We start from the raw sequence: 24050 nt of genomic DNA, 5'->3' as shown, positions 1-24050 counted from the left end.
TTTTCCCTTGAATAAAATTAGTGCCGTTGTTTGTCAACAACAACTATCGGCGGTACTGTTATTTATAACATCGTTCGTGCGTTTGTACTGGTTTTAGTTTTAGGGTTAGGGTTCTGGTTTTAGAGTTAAAGTTAGTTTTAGGGTTATGATTATTTTTGCCATAACCTCACTCATAACCCTAACCCTAACCCTAAAACCCTATAACTCATAACCATAACCCTAACTCTAAAACCCGAACCCTAACCCAAACGCACGAACGATGTTATAAATAACTACCGCCGATAGTTGTTGTTGACAAACAACGGCACTAATTTTATTCAAGGGAAAAGATCCCATGACACCGTGAGAATGTGTTGTTTACATTCTACGGCAGTAATTGTTTTCACCTCAATAGACGTCAGTGATTGGTTGAAATTACACAAATACGACAATTTTAACATGAAATAACTTATTAAGAACTAATTTTTGTTAAGAAGGCTAAGAGAAAAAGATGTTTTATATGACACATTCTACCAGTATCCCAAGTTTGAAAGTGTTTCGTTAAGAAAACAAGTGTTGCCCGTCAAACCAAAAAGATCCCAAAAAAAAATTAATTCCCCTCACCACCACCAAATTTAAAATTTTGAATTTCTTTTGAAATTTTTCCTGTTTTAGATGACGGAGATTCCGAATATGCAAGAAACTACGCTTTCAAAATTTTAAATTCAATAAGCATATGAATATGTGTATAGATAGGTATGTAGGTAGGTAGGTAGGAATGAATGAATAAACGTCTTCCTGGGGCTAAAACAACAGTAGGACTGCCACGTTTAGTTGGCAAATATATTTTATGAATAAACAGATAGAAATAAATAGACAGACAAACAAATAAATGGATGAAAAAGTTCAAAATTTAAAACTGGGGGAGGGGTGAAATTTGAGCCCCCTCATTAAACTTTATAACAATTATTAAACATAAATTAATGTTTGTTTCTCATAAAATGGTATATATTTAAAGTGAAGTATATTTGCCATTTAAATGTGGCTGACCCCTAAGGGTGGATGTTACTGTTGCTTTTAGCCCCAGGAGAACATCTCCAGCTGGCTTATCGACACACATCTGTGTCCTGTCTATTTTTGCCAAGGGAAGTTATCCCTCCCATCTTGATCTGCGATACGTACGGACCCGAGTTTCAGGGTTATTTCCCTTCTTCAGCGTACGATAATCGCCGACCTTCGATGAGAAAGACAATCTCTTGGCAAAATATAAGTCTTTTTCCAGTGAAGTTCTTCACTGATATCGAAAAAGTGAAAACAAGCATACATTTAATTATTATCTATGATTATTCAAGGCAAACACAAGTAAAAGGTAAATTCTTTTCACTTTAATGTCTTTTATATTTAATTTCCATTTGCATATGTTCGTCAATTCGCTACAATCTCTATAAAATAAACAAAATCAAAATTTTAAATTGGGTAGGAGTGGAGGTGAATTTTTTTTTAAAATTGGTTTTTTTTTTTTTTTTGCATATTCGTAATCTCCGACATCTAAAACGTCGGAATCCGATAAAAAATTTTCAGAAAAGATGCTTTTTCAAGGAGAAGTGCGTAGGTTTGTTGTCTGATGTATTTGTGTTTGTAGCATAGCTGGTAGGCAGCCAGTTGGCAGAATTGATACAGCACCAGACAAAGTGCTTAGCAGCGTTTGGTTTTTCTTTATGTTCTGAGTTCAAATTCCACTGAAGTTGATTTGCCTTCCATTCGTTGGGGATTGATCAATTAAGTAGTTGTAGAGCACTGGGAGGATCTTAGCTTGGCAGCCAGCATTTCAAAAATTAAAGGGTTAATGTTGACATTATTACCCGCAAATGAAATCGAAAAAAAAAAATAGTGCAACGGATGTAAAAAAAAAAAAAATGTAGGAAACGAATATGAAAACAAAAATGCCCGGAAAGCAAGTGGTGCGGGTGGGGAGAGGCCTTCGGAATATACACAAGTTCCAATGTTTTTCCCTCATAACTTTTAGGAAGAAGGGGGCTTTTTTAATGAAATTTTATATAAATACCTTTCAAACGGTATAGATTACGATTATAAAGAAATCTCTGGGGGAAATCTTTTCCGAGGGGGTGGGGAGAGGACTTCGGAAAATTCACAAGATCCGATGTTTTTCACTCGTAACTTTAAGGAAAATCAATATCTTTCTACTGTGCCGGTGGCACGTAAAAGCATCCACTACACTCTCAGAGTGGTTGGCGTTAGGAAGGGCATCCAGCTGTAGAAACTCTGCCAGATCAGATTGGAGCCTGGTGCAGCCTTCTGGCTTGCAAGTCCTCAGTCAAATCGTCCAACCCATGCTGGCATGAAAAGCGGACGTTAAACGATGATGATGATGATGATGATTCAGATCCACATAGGAAACGAATCTGGAAACAAAAATGCACGTAAAGCAACGTAGGAGTGGGAGAGGACTTCGGAAAATTCACAAGATCCAAGTTTTTTCCCTTGTAACTTTGAGGAAAATATAATCCTTTTGAAATCACAAATTAGGCTTTCCCTCGAGAACTTGGATGCTAGACATCCCTTTGAAGGGTTCGGGTCCTTACTTTTACTATATATACACACACACACACACATACATATATATATATATATAGTAGAAGTAAGGACCAGAATTGGCTATTAATATTAACTGCTGCATTCATTGCATCTATTTATAACATATATCTGTCACATTCGGTGACTTGCTAATGTACTAACAACAGCACATTTGATTATATTTTTACTATAAACAGACTCAATGTATATGTTGTTTTCTCTCACAATGCTTATATCTGAAAATAGAGTCATTGTATTGCTAGGAGTTTAATTTGAACTGTTCTGGATGTTGAATTTTAAAATGGTGTCTTCCTTTAATGTCTCAATATCTTTCAGTATGTTAGTTCTGATGAGTGTGCAAACTAAATAACTTGTGCACATAACTGAAACCATGTAGAACACTGCAAACACAGGCTCCTAGGGTGAACGTATTGCTACTCCATGTAATTTTACTATTACATAGATATGTGTTGGGTTGCTTCTCTTGCAATGCAGAGGAAAGAAGGGGCTCCAGTTTGTGTACTTATTGATGTAATTACTTCAGAGTAGTAGACTTAATCTATCGCCCAGTTTAACACCACCATCATCCGGCACAATAGATACCTTTAGCAGAGTCCACTGCTGTAAGCATGCAGGCCAGGCACCTGGTTTGAGGATTCTTCCCTTCCTTCCTCCCTTCTACCCGTTTCAGAGATCCTATAACATGTCATGGGAATGACCTTCCCACCTGATTAAAAGATAAAAAATAAATAACTGATTTGTTCAGTTTAGCTTTTATTTGGGTGATGTTATCTCTGAATAAATAGGTTTTTGTCACTGAATACAATGTTAATTCTTTAGGAATATTCATCTTCTCCATGATTATGAACATAATATTTTCTCACGTTTACATATTTTGAAGTCGTTATTTTTTAAAGTTTTGTGGAGCTTGTTTAAAGGTTCCTCTTGATTATTTGTTTATTGTGCGTAGGCATCCATTGTATTATATTCATCTCAGATAAGTGTAGGCCTCACCGAGGCAATGACTTTGGAAATATGCTGTGCGTGAGAAGACCCGGCAAGCCAAGTGAGACCATAACCCGTGGCCTTTGCCAGGGGTGTAGTCAGCCCACTTATGCATACCTTTCCTTCATTGGACACTAAACTCTTCTTGCAAAGACCTGTTGAAGCAAGGGAAATCGAAATTGAAATTGAACCAAATTTGACGACTGGCACCCATGCCAACCTTTTCTTCATTGGACACTAAACTCTGCTTGCGAAGACCTGTTGGGGCAAGTGAAATCAAAATTGAAATTGAACCAAATTCAATGACTGGCACCCATTCCAGTGTAGTGCTAACAGCACCGTCCGAGCGTGATCATTGCCAGAGCAGCTGTCTGGCTTCCGTGCCGGTGGCATGTAAATAGTACCATTTGAGCGTGATCGTTACCAGCGTCGCCTTACTGGCACTTGTGCCAGTGGCACGTGTAAAAACATTCAAGTGAGGTAGTTGCCAGTGTTGCTGGACTGGCTCCTGTGCAGGTGCCACGTAAAAAACACTGTTTGAGTGTGGCCGTTGCCAATACCGCCTGACTGGCCCTCGTGCCGGTGGCACGTAAAAGCACCCACTACACTTTCGGAGTGGAAGGGCATCCAGCTGTAGAAACTCTGCTACATCAGATTGGACCCTGGTGCAGCCATCTGGTTCACCAGTCCTCAGTCAAATTGTCCAACCCATGCTAGCATGGAAAGTAGATGTTAAACGATAATGATGATGATGATGTCTGAGATTTTGCAGGGTTTGATAGAGGAGTTTGATCTCAACTTTTTTTCTGCTTGGTTACATTTTGGTTGTAGGTGTAAGTTGGAACTGAGGGTAAAGAATGTAATTTAATTTGGGTTGAGTGTTTGTTGGGTAGGTTAAGAATTTATCTTCCTGAGTGGGTAGAGTGATTTTTTTTTTCTTTATAAATCAATTAGCAATGAATAACCAATAGACTGGTGAATTGAACAAAAATACCTTGTAGTCAGTTGTCTGCACAAGTCACATCACTTTATACCAAAAGTATGAAATTAATAAAATAGTGCGAGACAACATATCAGGATCAATATAAGCAGTTACAACACTTGAAGGTGGTACCTCAGCTTTGTAACAGCCCAGTGACTGTAAAAAGTATCATATCAGCACAATATTGCAACCCCATAAACATTTTAATCATGACCCAATTTCATATGAACCAGATAAAATTGTAATATGTCACCTCAAGCTTAATTAATTCAGATTTGATTCTATGACATTGTATTACTTAATGAATTTACATTAATATCTTTTCATTTTCACAGACAGGTTGACATCTTTCACCTTGTCAACTTTTAGAAATACTATTCACTTATCTCCTGCTTCACTTAATGTTTTTTCTGTGTCAGTTTTGTTAGATCTTTTGTCCCAAATTTTTAAAGAAAAAAATATAAAAATACTTTCTTTCTCTCCCGAAAATTTTACCAAATTGTTTCATGTTTTTTTTTTCCATATTTGCTTGTAATTTTTTTCCGTTTTTTCTTATTAACTAGGAGAAACAATGAAGATGAATCTGTTTCAAAGTGTAACCAATGCAATGGAGATAGCTCTAGAATCTGATCCAACTGCTGGTTTGTTTCATTATTTTGTTTTTATATCTGGAGAGATCTATTTTGTTTTGCTATTTTGCATCCTTTTTTTTGTGGTGGGGAGAAGTTTTTTGTTGGAGCAGTTATACGTTTTTGTTTTTGCAGTTATACGTTGCCAGTATCACCTGACTGGCGGTGACACGTAAAAGCACCTACTACACTCTCAGAGTGGTTGGCGTTAGGAAGGGCATTCAGCTGTAGAAACTCTGCCAAATCAGATTGGAGCCTGGTGTAGCCTTCGGGCTCCACCAGTCCTCAGTCAAATCTTCCAACCCATGCTAGCATGGAAAGCGGACGTTAAACGATGATGATGATGATGATGACATCCTTCCTATTACAGTTCTATATTTAAGAGATGAGGAATTATTTACATTATTTACATTATTTACGTTTGACGGATATTTGTCCTCATCTTGTTTGTTGTTAACACAACGTTTCGGCTGACATACCCTCCAGCCTTCGTCAGGTGTCTTGGGGAAATTTCGAACCTGGATTCTCATTCCTAACGATGTTACTATTATTATATTATTATTATTAATCAGGTCGCTGCCGTGAATCGAACTCGGAATCTTGGGGTTAGTAGCCCGCGCTCTTAACCACTACGCCATATGCCCGTGGGCAATTATGGAGTGAATTTTAGGGCTTATAAATCTATTATTTTTCTATCCTTCCTCAATACCGGTTCCCATATGCTATTCATCTATATATATAAAAATGAGAATGTGTGTCTGTCTGTCTGTCTGTGTGAATCCCTAAAACTCAAGAACTACGCAACCAATTTCATTCAAATTTTACAGATGCCTTACTTAAGGTTCCAGTTGTGTTTTAGTCACAAAAAATTTTAACTTCTTGCAGAGTTCGAGCCCACGGCAACATAATATCTCCTCCACTATTTAAGCATTACGTGTCAAAAGTGAAACAAAAACACTCATGTCAAATACTTTCACTTTAAAAATGAAACTATTCTACTAACTGAAACAATCACATTTCGATACTGTAATGACAGATACTTTCAGAGAGAGAGAGAAAGAGAGAGAGAGAGATGTATATGTATACATATAGATGTATATGTACACGTTATTCTACTAACTGAAACAATCACATTTCGATACTGTAATGACAGATACTTTCAGAGAGAGAGAAAGAGAGAGAGAGAGAGAGAGAGAGATGTATATGTACACGTATATGCATAGATATATATATATAGATATAGATCTATATGCATACATGTATATGTATACACGTGTAGATGTATATATATATAGATGTACATGTAATATGTAAACATATATACATATATATACATGCATACAGATATCTATACATATATACACCCATCACACACAAATACATGCACACAAACACACACATTAGTCATTTGTTTTCTTATCCAAAACTACATCAAAAGTACTGAAAGGATCTTTATGAAATTTAGAAATTATATTCTATGTATAACGGCCATAACTCCCATGAAAATTCATATATTTTTGATGTTGATGAAATTTTAACCCGAACATAACAGATGAGCATTATTTGTAATTCAACGGTACAACAGTGTAAGATTACCCTTTCAGATATACTTACATTGTGATTTCTGCAATGTGGTGCATAAATTGTCAAGTAAATGAGATGCATCTTTGCCTCCACTGATTCACTTGCAAAGTGTTGAGTAAAATTATTTCATTGCAGACCTCCTTTGGGTCTTTTTATTATCACTACGACACATATAGTCCCCAGTTGGTAACATTGATTTCAAGGCCCTCCTAGATGAGAGACTGGCATTCCACTTAATGTCTATGTTCCATGCTGGCATAGATTGGAGAGTTATTAATGTAGAAATATGGTATTGTAGCTACTAACAGTTGAGGGTTGCGTAGTCTAGACAGCGTTTTTAGATTTCATTATTCTCTTTAACCCGAGCAAAGCCGGGTATTTCTGCTAGTATTATAATAATATAATAATAGTAACATCATTAGGAATGAGAACCCAGGTTCGAAATTTCCCCAAGACACCTGACGAAGGCTGGAGGGTATATCAGCCGAAACGTTGTGTTAACAACAAACAAGATGAGGACAAATATCCGTCAAATGTAAATAATGTAAATCCTTCCTATTGTTGACCACTCAGTTACAAAGTAGGAGAGAAACCTTTATTGTCAAACTGACAAATAGCTAGTCTAATTCCTAGCTAAATTAAGACAATTTGAATAAAGGGAACCAGCTAGTTTGACTACCTCAGTATACCAACACATTTGCTCTTTTCAACCTCATCATTTGCACACCATGTCTCCAGGTTCCAGAAGGCCAATGTCTCAGATTATCCTATTGTTTCTACTTGCTACTGCCCTACTGAACTCATTTCAAAATATCTTGCCAAACTCTTCTCACCATTGCTACCAGCTTTCTCACCCACATCTATGACACCAATCATACCTTCAGTCTCTTCAACTCCTCCTTCCCCTCACTGGTCACTCCCAGCTGCTTTTTTTTTATGGATGTTAAATCCCTTTACAGCATTATCTAAAACAGTGGCTCTCAAAGTGGGTGGTACTGCCCCATGGGGGCAGTGAAAAGATCCAGGGGTGCTTTGAAGAAAAATGAGGTGACCAAAATGGGTCAAAATTTGCTGCAGAAAATGGTCTTTGTCTGTGATGGTGAAGTGGTGGGAGGGGCACTAGGAATGTGGCCTTAGAACCAAGGGGTGACAGCCTGAAAAAGTTTGGGAACCACTGATCTAAAACAACACACTCCTAATCTTCACATTCTTCTTTGACCTTTGCACCATGTCTTTTTGCATCTCTGAGGGTCATAGCTCAACTGCTTAGGGAGCGAGTCAGCTTAGATGAGATGCAGTTTGGTTTTGTGCCTGGGAAAAGCACCACTGATGCTATATTTCTGGTAAGACAGCTTCAGGAGAAATACCTAGCCAACGATAAACCTCTGTTCCTGGCTTTCGTTGATATGGAGAAAGCCTTTGACAGGGTCCCCCGATCTCTCATCTGGTGGTCAATGAGGAAACTAGGGATAGAAGAATGGTTAGTGAGAGCTGTGCGAGCCATGTACAGAAACTCTGTCAGTAAGGTGAGGATTGGCAGAGAGTACAGTGAAGAATTCCAGGTGGAGGTAGGGGTCCACCAAGGTTCTGTCCTCAGCCCCCTCCTATTTATCATAGTTCTCCAGGCTATAACAGAGGAATTCAAGACAGGATGCCCCTGGGAGCTCCTCTATGCTGATGACCTTGCACTAATTGCTGAGTCACTATCACAATTAGAGGAGAAGTTTCAGGTATGGAAGCAAGGACTAGAATCAAAGGGCCTTAGAGTCAACCTAGCTAAAACCAAAGTCCTCATAAGTAGGAAGGCAGACAAAACACAAACCCCTTCAGGTAGATGGCCCTGCTCGATCTGTAGAAAAGGAGTGGGAAGTAACTCTATAAGATGCACCCAGTGCAAGCTATGGACACATAAGAGGTGCAGCAATATCAAAGGAAGGTTAACTAGGAAGTTAGTTTTTGTTTGCAGCAGATGTCCTGGAGCTATAAATACTGGAAATGTGCAGAAAACAACTTCTGCCACATTCCAGGGAGAAAAACTAGAAGTGGTTGATAGCATCCGTTATCTTGGTGACCAAATTAGCAGTGGGGGTGGGTGCGCTGAAAGCGTAGCTGCTAGAATTAGAATAGCCTGGGCAAAGTTCAGAGAGCTCTTACCTCTGCTGGCGACAAAGGGTCTCTCTCTCAGAGTAAAAGGCAGATTGTATGACGCATGTGTACGAACAGCCATGCTTCATGGCAGTGAAACATGGGCCGTGACTGCTGAGGACATGCGTAGGCTCGCAAGGAACGAAGCCAGTATGCTCCGATGGATGTGTAATGTCAGTGTGCATACTAGATAGAGTATCAGTACCTTGAGAGAAAAGTTGAACTTACGAAGCATCAGTTGTAGTGTGCAAGAGAGACGACTGCGCTGGTATGGTCATGTAGCGAGAATGGATGAGGATAGCTGTGTGAAAAAGTGCCACACCTTAACAGTTGAGAGATCCTGTGGAAGAGGTAGGCCCAGGAAGACCTGGGATGAGGTGGTAAGGCACGACCTTCGAACATTGGGCCTCACCGAAGCGATGACTTCTGACCGAGACCTTTGGAAATACACTGTGCGCGAGAAGACCCGGCAAGACAAGTGAGACCTAAATCTAAGGCCCAGCCAGCCCACTTATGCATACCTTCCTTCCTTCATTGGACACTCAATTCCACTTGTGAAGACCTGTTGAGGCAAGTGAAATCAAAATCGAGTTGCCAGCGCCCCCGGACTGGCTCATGTACGGGCGACACATGAAATCTTTCGAGCGGTATCGTTGCCAGTGCCCCTGGACTGGCTCATGTGCGGGCGACACATGAAATCTTTCGAGCGAGATCGTTGCCGGTGCCCCTGGGCCGGATTGCGGGTGATACATGAGGTTTTTTGAGCGAGGTCGTTGCCGGTGCCCCTAGACTGGCTCATGTGCGGGTGACACATGAGGCTTTTTCGAGCGAGATCATTGCCGGTGCCCCTGGACTGGCTCATGTGCAGGTGACACATGAAATTTTTTCGAGCAGGGTCGTTGGCAGTGCCCCTGGACTGGCTCATGTGCGAGCGACACATGAAATCTTTCAAGCGGGATCATTGCCAGTGCCCCTGGACTGGCTCATGTGCGGGCGACACATGAATCTTTCGAGCGGGATCGTTGCCAGTGCCCCTGGACTGGCTCATGTGCGGGCGACACATGATATCTTTCGTGCGGGATCGTTGCCAGTGCCCCTGGACTGGCTCATGTGCGGGCGACACATGAAATCTTTCGAACGGGATCGTTTGCCAGTGCCCCTAGACTGGCTCATGTGCGGGCGACACATGAAATCTTTCGAGCGGGATTGTTGCCAGTGCCCCTGGACTGGCTCGTGTGCGGGCGACACATGATATCTTTCGTGCGAGATCGTTGCCAGTGCCCCTGGACTGGCTCTTGTGCGGGTGACACATGAGGTTTTTTCGAGCGAGATCGCTGCCGGTGCCCCTAGACTGGCTCATGTGCAGGTGACACATGAAATCTTTCGAGCGGGATCGTTGCCAGTGCCCCTGGACTGGCTCATGTGCGGGCGACACATGATATCTTTCGAGCTGTTCGTTGCCAGTGCCCCTGGACTGGCTCTTGTGCGGGTGACACATGAAATGTTTCGAGCGGGATCGTTTGCCAGTGCCCCCCGGACTGGCTCGTGTACGGGCGACACATGAAATCTTTCAAGCGGGATCGTTGCCAGTGCCCCTGGACTGGCTCATGTGCGGGCGACACATGATATCTTTCGAGCGGGATCGTTTGCCAGTGCCCCCGGACTGGCTCGTGTGCGGGCGACACATGATATCTTTCGAGCGGGATTGTTTGCCAGTGCCCCCGGACTGGCTCATGTGCGGGCGACACATGAAATCTTTCGAGCGAGATCGTTGCCGGTGCCCCTGGGCCGGCTTGCGGGTGACACATGAGGTTTTTTGAGCGAGGTCGTTGCCGGTGCCCCCAGGCTGGCTCGTGTGCGGGCGACACATGGAGTCTTTCGAGCGGGATCGTTGCCAGTGCCACTGGACTGGCTCATGTGCGGGCGACACATGATATCTTTTGTGCGAAATCGTTGCCAGTGCCCCTGGACTGGCTCTTGTGCGGGTGACACATGATATCTTTCGAGCGAGTTCGTTGCCCGTGCCCCTGGACTGGCTCTTGTGCGGGTGACACATGAAATGTTTCGAGCGGGATCGTTTGCCAGTGCCCCCCGGACTGGCTCGTGTACGGGCGACACATGAAATCTTTCAAGCGGGATCGTTGCCAGTGCCCCTGGACTGGCTCATGTGCGGGCGACACATGATATCTTTCGAGCGGGATCGTTTGCCAGTGCCCCCGGACTGGCTCATGTGCGGGCGACACATGAATCTTTCGAGCGGGATCGTTTGCCAGTGCCCCCGGACTGGCTCATGTGCGGGCGACACATGAAATCTTTCGAGCGAGATCGTTGCCGGTGCCCCTGGGTCGGCTTGCGGGTGACACATGAGGTTTTTCGAGCGAGGTCGTTGCCGGTGCCCCCGGGCTGGCTCGTGTGCGGGCGACACATGGAGTCTTTCGAGCGGGATTGTTGCCAGTGCCCCTGGACTGGCTCTTGTGCGGGTGACACATGAGGCTTTTTCGAGCGGGATCGTTTGCCAGTGCCCCCCCCCCCCCCGGACTGGCTCATGTGCGGGCGACACATGAAACCTTTCGAGCGGGATCGTTGCCAGTGCCCCTGGACTGGCTCATGTGCGGGTGACACATGATATCTTTCGTGCAAGATCGTTGCCAGTGCCCATGGACTGGCTCTTGTGCGAGTGACACATGAGGTTTTTCGAGCGAGATCGTTGCCGGTGCCCCTGGACTGGCTCTTGTGCGGGTGGCACATAAAAGACACCATTTCGAGCGTGGCCGTTTTCGTGCGGGTGACATGTAAAAGCACCCACCACACTCACTGAGTGGTTGGCGTTAGGAAGGGCATCCAGCTGTAGAAACTCTGCCAAATTAGATTGGAGCCTGGTGTTGCCATCCGGTTTCACCAGTCCTCAGTCAAATCGTCCAACCCATGTTAGCATGGAAGGCGGACGTTAAACGATGATGATGTCTTTTACATACCAACAGACTCTCACACATAGATTGGTTTCTCTTCATTCTACCCAACACACATTAAATGTTAAGTACTCTTATACTTCATCACATTGAACTCATCCTTACACTCAACTCTTTCTCTTTTTCCAGAACATATTATCTGTAGTGTAGAGGTGCAATGGCCCAGTGGTTAGGGCAGCGGACTCGTGGTCATAGGATCGTGGTTTTGATTCCCAGACCGGGCGTTGTGAGTGTTTATTGAGCGAAAACACCTAAAGCTCCACGAGGCTCCGGCAGGGGATGGTGGCGAACCCTGCTGTACTCTTCCACCACAACTTTCTCTCACTCTTACTTCCTGTTTCTGCTGTACCTGTAATTCAAAGGGTCAGCCTTGTCACACTGTGTCACGCTGAATCTCCCCGAGAACTACGTTAAGGGTACACGTGTCTGTGGAGTGCTCAGCCACTTGCATGTTAATTTCACAAGCAGGCTGTTCCGTTGATCAGATCAACTGGAACCCTCAACATACATCATCTGCCAACATACATTATCTGTAGTTCACTGGAGTGGCTATGGGTACTAGGCTTTTCACCTCTAGCTGTACCATCCAGATTTTGGATATACTGAAGCCCAAATCTTCGCTTGTTTTAGAGGCCTCCACCCTCTAAAACAGTTATACAGCTGTTATATTGATTATTGTACCAACACTATCTCCATTTCTTTTAGCAACTTTTTCCACCCTACGTTAGAGTTCACATCTACCATCTCTAAAACATCTGTCAACTTTGATTTCAATTGATTTCCATTTCAATTAACCACACAAACCTTTTCGCCAACAGACTCTCACACATAAATTGGTTTCTCTTCATTCTACTCAATACACATCAAATGTTATCCCTCTCTAACAGTTCCTCCATCTCAGCTACATTTTCTTTTCTCCAATGTTGTTACTCTCAACCAGCTGTCCATGCAGACAGACATTCAACCTTAGCTACTAGCATCATTTCTGCCCTCCTGTCCCACCACAAACCACTTTTCTTCTTATTTCTCATCCAACTGAACTCTCCATGCACCATCTTGCACAACTGCTATTTTCTCCACAATATATGTGTGTGTGTCTGTGTGCATACATGTTGATGTTTCCATGTCTTTACATGAGATTAGCTGAACAAAAGATAGTGATGTCATATTTATATTACCTGTGGACAATATACACTTTTGAAATCAAGTGGGATAAAAAAAAATTACTTGAAAAACAGGAATGGCATCTAACCATAAAATATTGCCTTAAGTTAGTATCTATCTAACCCAGTGGTTCTTAACTGGGGTTCATATGACCCCTGAAGGTCCATGTAAGAAATTTTGGGGATCCATGCAACAAAATAGTAAATTGGAGATCCACAATAGTATTTTAAGGACCCCTAAAACAATTTTGCTTTAGATGTATGTATTGCAAGAAACAGCTAGGTTTCTTTCTCTATCATTTTACATAGTTCAACCTACATGAGTTAATGTGTGAAAAACAAAACAAATAGGAATTTCGATAGAAGTTTCTATAAAACTAGTTTTTAAATGTCAAGTGACTATTGAGGTCCATAGATAGAAAATGGTTGAGAACTCCTAACCAATACCAGCATGGAAAACTGAGCGAGATGGCTTTATGCCAGTTGATGAGAGGCACAGAAACTGATGTGTTGTTGTACAGGAGATACATGGCTACCCCAGTTGGCAAAAGGAGGAGAAATACAGAGAGAGAGAGAGAGAGAGAGAGGTGGTGGTGGTGGTGGTGGTGGAGATATGTTGGGGGTGTACCCTCAAGGTGTAGTGGTGGGATGGGGTGAACATAAGTGAAGTATTACAGAGGCAACAGGGTGAGTGGGCTGAAAGTTCACAAGAGTGAGAAAGTAAAGTGGGAGATGCAGGAAAGAGGAAGAGGAATGCAGTGATGGGAACTCAATTCCATTCCATTATTGAATACAGACACATTTTTCTTCTTCTCTACAAGTAGAGCATAACAAAAGACAAATTGTCTGCAACATTGTTTCTTTCTTTTCTACACAGCATAATATATTGACTTTGTTGTTGTTTAATTTTTGTTCTCAGTATTCTTCTGTCTATCAACACTGTGAAACCTGTATAGCAGGTTTATACTCAAGTCTTAGCAAGGTTTTTCAATTCCATGTTCATTCTATCATTTCATTGTTATAGTAACAATATAGTTGCTCCATAACTCATTTAAAGTGCTGATCTCTAACTCTGGAGGCAACCTGTGGTAGAGGTAGACCCAGGAAGACAATGACTAGTGATCAAGACCTTTGGTGATATGCTCTGTTTAAGAGGACTCATCAAGCCAAGTGCACCTGTGCTGGTGGCATGTAAAAATCAACCTTTGAACATTGGGCCTCACGGAGGCAACGTGACTGAGTTCCTTTCAAGCGTTGGGCCTCATGGAGGCAAAGTGGTTGAGTTCCTTTCAAGTGTTGGGCCTCATACAGCCTTCCCCCATATAAATATATGGTTGGCGTTAGGAAGGGCGTCCAGCCATAGAAATCATGCCAAAGCAGACATGGAGCCTGGCCAGCTCCTGTCAAACCGGCGAACCCGTGTTAGCATGGAAAATAGATGTTAAATGATGATGATATATACATACACCATGGGCTTCTTTCAGTTTCTGTCTTTTAAATCCATTCCCAAGGCTTTGGTTGATCTGGGACTATAATAGAAGACACTTGCCCAAGATGCTGTGCAGTGGGACTGAACCTAAGATCACATGGCTGGGAAGCAAGTACCTTAACCATACAGCCACATCTAAAATAATCTTGAAAACAATGTTAGAATGATAAAACATAAAAGTGATGACAACAAAATATTTGTAACACTATTTTGCCTAAAGAAAAAAAAATAGCAAATCAGTTGATGTATTATTTACTAATCACTGAAGTTAAAAATTTAATGCATGTTTTATTTATGTTTTTTATCTACAGTTATATTTGGAGAAGATGTAGCCTTTGGAGGAGTTTTCCGATGTACTGTAGGCTTAAAAGATAAATTTGGTAATGTTTAACATCTTATTATTTCTTCTTTTATGAGTTAAAATCCTGCTTTGGTTGTCTTTACCTTTTATCCTTTCAAAGTTAATAAGATGTGTACTGGTCAGTTACTGGGTTCACTTTAATCAACTTTTACGTTTCTTTTTCTTTTAATATTTGTTTATTTATATATATGTCTCAACAGTCACTTCTTAATAACTACTTTTGAAATAATGACAAACTTCTATTTCGAAATTGTACTGCCGAGTAATTGATTTGATCTGTGAAATTAAACCAATTACATCATGGAAGACGTAAATTTAGACATTCAAAAAACACAAAAACTGTTAACTTCATTTGATCGTTTATTATTTGGTGTTAAAATGTCTGTTGCATTATCTGCAATTTGGTCACTGATATAGTTCTACTGAAACTCATTGTTTTTTGAATGGCTAAAATGTGTCTGAAACAAGTAAAAATACTGATATTAAATTCACAAATCTCTTCTGGAAGGTTTGAAAATGTAACCAATAAGAAAAAAATAAACTTATAGATTTTAGAGTTAAATTGTTTCATAATTCACCAAAAACAAATCAATTTCTGTGTCTTTTCAAAGTTTATACATTTCTATTTTATTTAGGTAAAGATCGGGTCTTTAACACTCCCCTCAGTGAGCAAGGAATAGTAGCATTTGGAATTGGTATTGCAACAACAGGTGCAACTGCTATCGCTGAAATTCAATTTGCTGATTATATTTTTCCTGCATTTGACCAAGTCAGTTCTTCAGATTTTGTTTACTAAAAATTGCTCCCATTGAATGGCATATTGCTAATATTTTAAATTCCAGTGCTTTTCATTATCATATCTTATCCCAGTTTTTAATATAGCATCATTTGAACATGTCTGCAATATAGCATCTTTCAACACATCTCAACGATGTGTACAAATATTATTAAACCCTATAATCCCTAAGACTTATTTTGCAATTTAGTTTTTCCAAGGTTATCCTACAATCTAGGCTTAAAAGAGTTAAGCTTTGTTCTAAAAATAATTGTAGGGTTTATAATACATGTGTATGTGTGTGTGTGTGTATATATATATATATATATATATATATATATATATATACACACATACATACACATATAGACATATGTACATATACACATGTAGGTTCACGATCCAATGTAAGTTATAGATCCAACATAGGGATAGTTGCAGGTATGGCCTTAATATAAAAGAAGAACACAAGTAGATTTTAAAGGTTCATAACAACTGTTTCAATAGCATTTCTTTTATTGATGAATAGATCAATTACATCATGAAAAATTCCACTTCCATCAGGTTGAGTTTAAAGTTAGGCAGGAGATTCCAATCAACTTTGCTAAACATGTCTAGCAAAGCAAGTTGCTCGGAATCTTCTCTGGTAAGAAAGACAAAATTGGGCAGCAGTGTTAAACCCCCTCCTACACCAAAAGCCAACCACTTAAGAATAGCCATGGAAAAAGTGATTACACAGGTGGTGCTCCAGCATGGCTGCAGCTTTTAAGGTGAGATGCACAAAAGAATATATATATGTGTATAACTGGCTCTCTGTCGGTTACGACAACAAGGGTTCCGGTTGATCCAATCAATAGAACAACCTGCTCATGAAATGAAAGTGCAAGTGGCTGAGCACTCCACAGTCACATATCTCTAACATAGTTCTCAGGTAGATTCAGCATGACAGTGTGACAAGGCTGACCCTTTGAAATACAGGTACAACTCAGTTTTGCAAGCTGAGTGGGCTGAAGTGATGTAAAATTAAGTGTCTTGCTCTAGAACATAACGTGTAGTCCCATTATAAGTTATATTTGAAAATAAATTGAGTGATCCCTGCTAGACTGCCTTTTACCTTAGGTCTGATTAATCATATAGCAAAACAGTAGTGTCTGAGAAACTTATGTTGTTCTACATAGGCAAATAGTAATATTAGTTTAAACAGTAAAATAAATTTTATGCCCCTGGGGGAGAATTCTTTGTTACATAGTTAACCTTGGGTTAAACAATACAATAGTGTAGTTTGTTGGGGGTTTTTTCTATTACATTATATTCTACTTTCTAATATTTTCACTTTCATTGTGGTATACCAAAAGAATTATAACTTTTTTCTTTGATGTTATTACTATTGCTATTAATGCAACTCAAAAGCAAAAAAAATATATTGTTCTTCCCATTTCAGATTGTGAATGAAGCTGCAAAATTCCGATATCGTACTGGTAATCTATTTAACATTGGTGGTCTTACCATTCGTACACCTTCGGGTGCAGTAGGACATGGTGCCTTATACCATTCACAGAGCCCTGAAGCACTTTTTGCCCATGTCCCTGGACTAAAGGTAACTATTATAATTAATTCAATAAGATCAATTGCAATCAAAAAAGAAAATTGACTATACAATTCTAGAAGCTCCTTGTCTACAGAATTTTCTGAAAGTTTTACTCGTATTTACATTTTTCTTGGAAATACACAAAATCAAAAAGAAAATATCTCTGGTGGTGGTGTATTGAAACTTCAGACACACATGTGCCAACTTCATGACATACAGCATGTACCATCAAGATACTTTGAAAGAATTTGTATTACAGGTATGTTTGTGGGAGAGAAAAGAGTTTTATATACACCAAACCCTGCTATGTAAAGTTATTAAGCAAATTCTGCATATTTCATATTACATGATATAAACTCTGCATAACATAAACAATTTTTTAATGCATTAGAAGAGGAAGAACAGTGTCAATGAAATTTTACAAGGCCTTTGAAACTAGTTGTTGTAGGGGAAAAGATTATGACACTTGGGTTACTATATTGGGAAGTGGAACATAAGAAATATTAAGTTGGACCAGGGAGCTAGTCTGGACGGTCCTAAAGCAGGTAACCAACAAGGTCTTCTACCCAGTTGGATATGTGAATGCTTAATTGAAAAATAAGTGTTGTTCACATAATCAAATGTGCAACTTTCTAGTCTGGTTCAGTTGTTATCATGACGCCTGTATTTTGTATCTTAAGATTCTTGCTTACAAATGGATATTTATATTATATAATGAAACTTATAAATCAGATATGATACCCAGACCCAACTAGATGAGCAGAATGACCCATCCAACACATAGCAACCAGATAGACAGATGTGGATGGACATGGACAGACAATTCTGAAAATATTTGAATGAAGTGAGGAAACAAGGAACAATATCAGGAGAGATGTTAAGCATTAGGTATAGTTGTTGGCACTCCGTCGCTTACGACGTCGAGGGTTCGAGTTGATCCGATCAACGGAACAGCCTGCTCGTGAAATTAACGTGCAAGTGGCTGAGCACTCCACAGACACGTGTACCCGTAACGTAGTTCTCGGGGAGATTCAGCGTGACACAGTGTGACAAGGCTGACCCTTTGAATTACAGGCACAACAGAAACAGGAAGTAAGGAGTGAGAGAAAGTTGTGGTGGAAGGGTACAGCAGGGTTCGCCACCATCCCCTGCCAGAGCCTCGTGGAGCTTTAGGTGTTTTCGCTCAATAAACACACACAACGCCCGGTCTGGGAATCGAAACCGCAATCCTATGACCGCAAATCTGCTGCCCTAACCACGGCCATTGCGCCTCCACATTACGTATAGTATATCAGAAAAAAAAAAAAAAATTGAAAGTAAGAGTTTGCTAGTGTTCAGCAATGAGAGGGCCAGAGACCTGAGGTGTTCCAGATTGCAAAGCAGTGTGTCAGTGTAAAACAAGATATTGTAGGGTAAAAGTATATACAAAATGATAGTAATGAGGCTGTCTTTGCTGACACCAAGATGTTTGAAAATTTTACTTCAAGAAGCCATTGACTGAGGATAATATATGATAGAAAGAAGATTTATTCTAAGTAAAACTAACAGAAGGATCAGCTATTAAAGTTGACAGCTATATGATTGGAAGCATGATTAAAGGTATGAAGGCAGAGAAAGTAGCTGTAGCATGAGGGATAGTGAACAAATGAGCTGAGAAAAAACGGGGTGTAAAAGAAAGCAGATGTAGTGAGCCAGAAAAGAGCCTGTGTTGATGCCTGTAAGAGATGAGTTAGGTAAAGAAGTGCCAAGTGATCTAACTGTGGAAAAGGAAGACATAAAGTAATAGTGATCGTTGATCTCACAAGACTGAACTTCTTGAAGGAAATGACAAAGGACTCGCACAATGGCAAGATGCTTTGATACAAAATAACCTATTCAATTCATGATGGCAAAATAGACATAAAAATGATGAATTTTTTTTTTTTTCAGGTTGTTATCCCACGTGGCCCAATTCAAGCAAAAGGTCTTCTTTTAAGCTGTATCAAAGACAGAAACCCTTGTATATTTTTTGAACCTAAAATTCTTTATCGGTCATCGGTAGAAGAGGTTCCTGTCGGTTCCTTTGAAATACCATTGTCTAAAGCTGAAGTAATTGTGGAAGGTAAATCTCAAATTTTATTTAAATCTACCTGCTCCATTATTTCCTTGATCTCAGTCATTTGTTCATTTTATGTTCATTTTTCCATGTTAGCATGGATTAGACATGTATTGAGACATTGTTTTACAGTTAGATGCCTTTCCTGTTTCTAATTCTGATGTGTTTTTCAAGTGAGGGATTTTTAAAAATTCCACTTGTTCTCAAAAGCACAAAGGTGGAGAACAATTTATTAACAGAATATCAACATAATTTCATTGTTTTGTGTTCAACACTTCCATGCAAGAATGTAAATATTCAAACACATGCATGTACACACATATATGTATCAGCATAGTGAAGGTACATGGCTCAGTGGGTAGAACGTTGGACTCACAATCATGAGATAGTGAGTTCAGTTCCTGGACTGGGACGTGTTGTGTTCTTGAGCAAAACACTTTATTTTTACCTTGCTCCAGTTCACTCAACTGTAAAAATGAGTTGGGATGTCACTGGTACCAAGCTGTATTGGCCTTTGCCTTTCCCTTGGATAACATCAATGGTGTGGAGAGGGGAGGCTGGTGTGCATGGGCAACTGCTGGTCTTCCATAAACAGCCTTGCCCAAATTTGTGCCTTGGAGGGTAACTTTCTAGGTGCAATCCCATGATCATTCATGACTGAAGGGGATCTTTACCCCTGACCCTTTATATATGTGTGTGTGTATGTGTATCCATGTATATATATATATACATACATACATACATATATATATATATATATATATATATATATATATATATCATCAACATCATCATTTAATGTCTGTTTTCCATGCTGGCATGGATTGGATGATTTGATAGGACATGGTGAGCTGCAAGGCTGTGTTGAGCTCCAGATCAGCTTTGGCATGGTTTCTATGGACGGAGGCCTCCAACCACTTTACAAACCAAAAATAAAAACTGATCTAACAAACCATGGAATTTTGCGGAAGAATAACAGTCATTCTTCTATCATCTAAATTGGTGGCTGTTTTAATTATATTCATTTTATTAATTCTCCCTATATCTTTCTTATCATTGTGAGAAAATTACATTTGTTTTTTAGTATTATTTTGTTCAACTATCTTAAAGTTTTTCAAAACAATTGGTGAAAGATTTATGTTACTGAATACAGAGAGACATATCAACAAACGCATACACACATACATCTGGTGTCTTTGTATTGTCTAATTGTTATTACTTTCTTAGGTTCTGATGTAACACTTATTGGTTGGGGAACTCAGGTACATGTCCTACGAGAAGTTGCTACTATGGCAGAAGACCGTTTGAATGTTGGCTGTGATGTGATAGATCTGCGAACGATTTTACCCTGGGACACCGAAACAGTTATCAATGTAAGTTTCCATGGAAATTCTTTTGATATATTTCAAATTCTTTTAAATATTGCTAGTATTAATGATGATGGTCCGAGGTTGTGTAAATTAGTGATTGTATGTTGTTTAATCCAATGGTTATCCCTGATCAAACATACTTTAATCAAAAGGTTTTCAAGCTGTGACCATCCAATCTTATTTGAAGGTATAGTGTATTCAGGACTACATTATTCAATGGATATTTTTTTATTTTTTAAAATGGTAATATATGATTGGAAAGATTTTTATCTACTTTTCTATGTAAGTCAAATAATTGCATAAAGCTTTGTACATTGGCTCACAGTCCTTCAGTGGTGATAAATATAAGTGTTGATGTTAAAGAGGTGATACTGACAAAAGTTGTATTAGTACCTATTAAAAATATCAGGTTGGTGCAAAAGTAATGTCCAATTTAAAGATCTAAGGTAAAAATGAATAAGCCAATGACTATGGGAATATTTATTCATTAACATACTCTCCAATGCTTTAAATTACCTCATTCCATCTTTCAACAACCTTATAAATGCCTCGTGTAAAAAAGGCTGTAAGGTTTAGAACCAAAATATGAATCCAACTCAATCTCTTTATTGTGGCTTGTGTAGGAAATAACACCAAATATCCTCAGATTGAACAGCAGACCAGAATACAGGGGTTAGGAGGCCATGTTAAACTGGGTGACAAATCAACCCTTCCACCCAGGAATTCATCATCATCATCATATTTTAATGTCCATTGTCCATACTGGCATGGGTTGGGTGGTTTGATCAGGGCTGGTAGGCTGATGGGCTGTGCCAGACTCCAGTCTGATTTGGCAAGGTTTCTACAGCTGGGTGTCCTTCCTAACATCAACCACTCCAAGAGTGTAATGGGTGCTTTTATGTGCCATCAGCACAGGTGCCAGTTGTGTGACTTCAGTATCTGGCATGACTATGATTTTGCTTGGCTTGATGAGTCTTCTTCTCAAGCACAGCATATTGCCAAAGATCTCGGTCATTTGTCATTGTCTCCATGAGGCCCAACACTCGGAAGGTGCTTTTTATGTGCCAGAAGCACGGGTACCTGTTATGTGACACTGGCATTGGCTACATTGCCTCTGTGAGGCCCAACGCTTCACAGGTGCTTTTTACATGCCACTGGCATCATCAAATCACTTAGTCTCTTCATCTGGCTTCTTTACAGTGAATTGATTACAGAGAAGTTGATTTAAGGAACATAAGTTTGTTATTTTGAGTAGATACTAAGAGCAAAAGAGGGAGCACTGAACTATAAAGATAGTGTAATTGATGTAGTTAAGGTAAGCAAGATAATTATGTCGTTCAACTCCAGGTTAGCCTTGATTCAAACAGGCCTTTGATCAATGGCATTCTGGTCACGACTGTCTTTACTTTTGTATATTTATGACTGTGTTGTCCATTTTTCAAAACAGCAGGGTGTGGTTTTGGTGGTGGTGGTGGTGGGGGGTTTGGCTGCTGTTTCTAGCAAACCAAGCAACCACATTACTTTGCCAGATACGTAGAAAGATATTAAGTAGGAACTTGATACTGTGCACTCAATAAACACATTGGGTAGACAACAGACGCAGCCTGACATACAGAGTTCAGATATAACTAGACAAACATGAATAGCAGCAGTAAATGTTCTGTTGAAATGAGGTGCATTAACTGCTTCTCAGATGAAGTTGATAATTTCTGCATTAAATAGTTGATAGTTTCTGTTACTAGTAATTAGTAGTGCTGGTGGTTGCAGTGAAAACATAGATACTTAGGTAGTAAATTGTTGATGTTGTTGGCATCAAATGAGTTTATTTCTCTTTGCAAAAAGTTGACAGCATGAGTCAGTGAGTTATGATTATTAAATGCAAAAGATCTATTGAATCTAAAGAGAAATGATTTGAAGATGTAGCACTGTGTATGTGAAATTAACTGTCTTGCTTGAGATGCAGAGCACAAGTAAACTAAGAGGCTACATTAGTATTAAAGGTATCACCAATAAAATGTTTAAATCATACTCAATTTTTTTCTTCTTTTTTAGTCAGTACGAAAGACTGGTCGGGCATTGGTTGCCCATGAAGCCCCTATTACAGGAGGATTTGGTGCTGAAATTGCATCTACTATTCAGGTATGGAAATATTTTTTTGAAGCTGTCAACAATAAGTTTTATAGTTTTATTCTATATGTCAAAATTGTGAATACTTAAGTTTATCTTATCGAGAAATATCGAACACTAATAAATTAAAAATGGGAAAAATTTGAAAAGATATATATTTATAATGATGACATAGGTGTAGGAGTGGCTGTGTGGTAAATAGCTTGCTTACCAACCACATGGTTCCAGATTCAGTCTCGCTGCATGGCACCTTGGGCAAGTGTCTTCTACTATACTCAGGTCGACCAAAGTCTTATGAGTGGATAAACTGAAAGAAGCCCATCGTATGTATGTGTGTGTGTCTGTCTCCCCCCCCCACCATTGCATAACTGATGTTGGAATGTTTACATCCCCATAACTTAGTGGTTTGGCAAAAGAGACTGATAGAATAAGTATTAGGCTTACAAAGAACAAGTCCTGGGGTCGATTTGTTCAACTAAAGATGGTGCTCCAGTATGACTACAATCAAATGACTGAAACAAATAAAAGAATATAGTAATAATAATAACAATAATGATAATTGTTTGAAATTTTGTTACAAGGCCAGCAATTGTAGGGGAAGGAGGTTATTTTATCAACTCTGAAAGGATGAAAGGCAAAGCCAACCTCATCAGTATTTGAGCTCAGAATGTAAAGAGCCATGCGTAATAATGAAATTCACATGGAAATCGTTTTAATGAATAATCTTAATACACAGATAAATTTTCACACTTGCTATTTATCTATATATATATATATATATATATACACGGTGGTGCATCAGCATGGCCGCAGCTCTGAGCTGAAACTTTGAAATGAAATATATCATCATCATCGTCCGCTTTCCATGCTAGCAAGGGTTGGACGATTTGACTGAGGACTGGTGAAACCAGATGGTTACACCAGGCTCCAATCTGATTTGGCAGAGTTTCTACAGCTGGATGCCCTTCCTAACGCCAACCACTCAGAGAGTGTAGTGGGTGCTTTTACGTGTCACCCGCATGAAGGTCAGTCAGGCGGTACTGGCAACGGCCATGCTCAAAATGGTGTATTTTATGTGCCACCCGCACAAGAGCCAGTCCAGGGGCACTGGCAACGATCTCGCTCGAAAATCCTTACACATGTCACGGGCACAAGTGCCAGAAAGGCGACGCTGGGTACAGGTGCCATCCCGAT

General features: G+C 39.9%; 1 protein-coding gene across 1 annotated transcript in view; it reads left to right on the top strand.

Annotated features, from left to right (window-relative positions):
* The window catches only part of LOC106875153 (2-oxoisovalerate dehydrogenase subunit beta, mitochondrial), a 30541-nt gene that overhangs the window by 6115 nt on the left and 376 nt on the right, over positions 1–24050 (top strand). The window contains exons 2-8 of the mRNA XM_014923169.3: positions 5125–5202; positions 14852–14920; positions 15537–15670; positions 17118–17273; positions 19194–19365; positions 20587–20732; positions 22782–22868. Of these exons, the coding sequence (XP_014778655.1) occupies positions 5125–5202; positions 14852–14920; positions 15537–15670; positions 17118–17273; positions 19194–19365; positions 20587–20732; positions 22782–22868 (842 nt within the window). The remainder of the gene's footprint in view (positions 1–5124; positions 5203–14851; positions 14921–15536; positions 15671–17117; positions 17274–19193; positions 19366–20586; positions 20733–22781; positions 22869–24050) is intronic.

This window comes from Octopus bimaculoides, chromosome 2, assembly GCF_046866305.1.
Source record: "Octopus bimaculoides isolate indiv1 chromosome 2, ASM4686630v1, whole genome shotgun sequence".
NCBI classification, from domain to species: domain Eukaryota; kingdom Metazoa; phylum Mollusca; class Cephalopoda; order Octopoda; family Octopodidae; genus Octopus; species Octopus bimaculoides.
The sequence above is the reverse complement of the archived record's forward strand: the minus strand, read 5'-3'. Positions and strand labels throughout refer to the sequence as shown.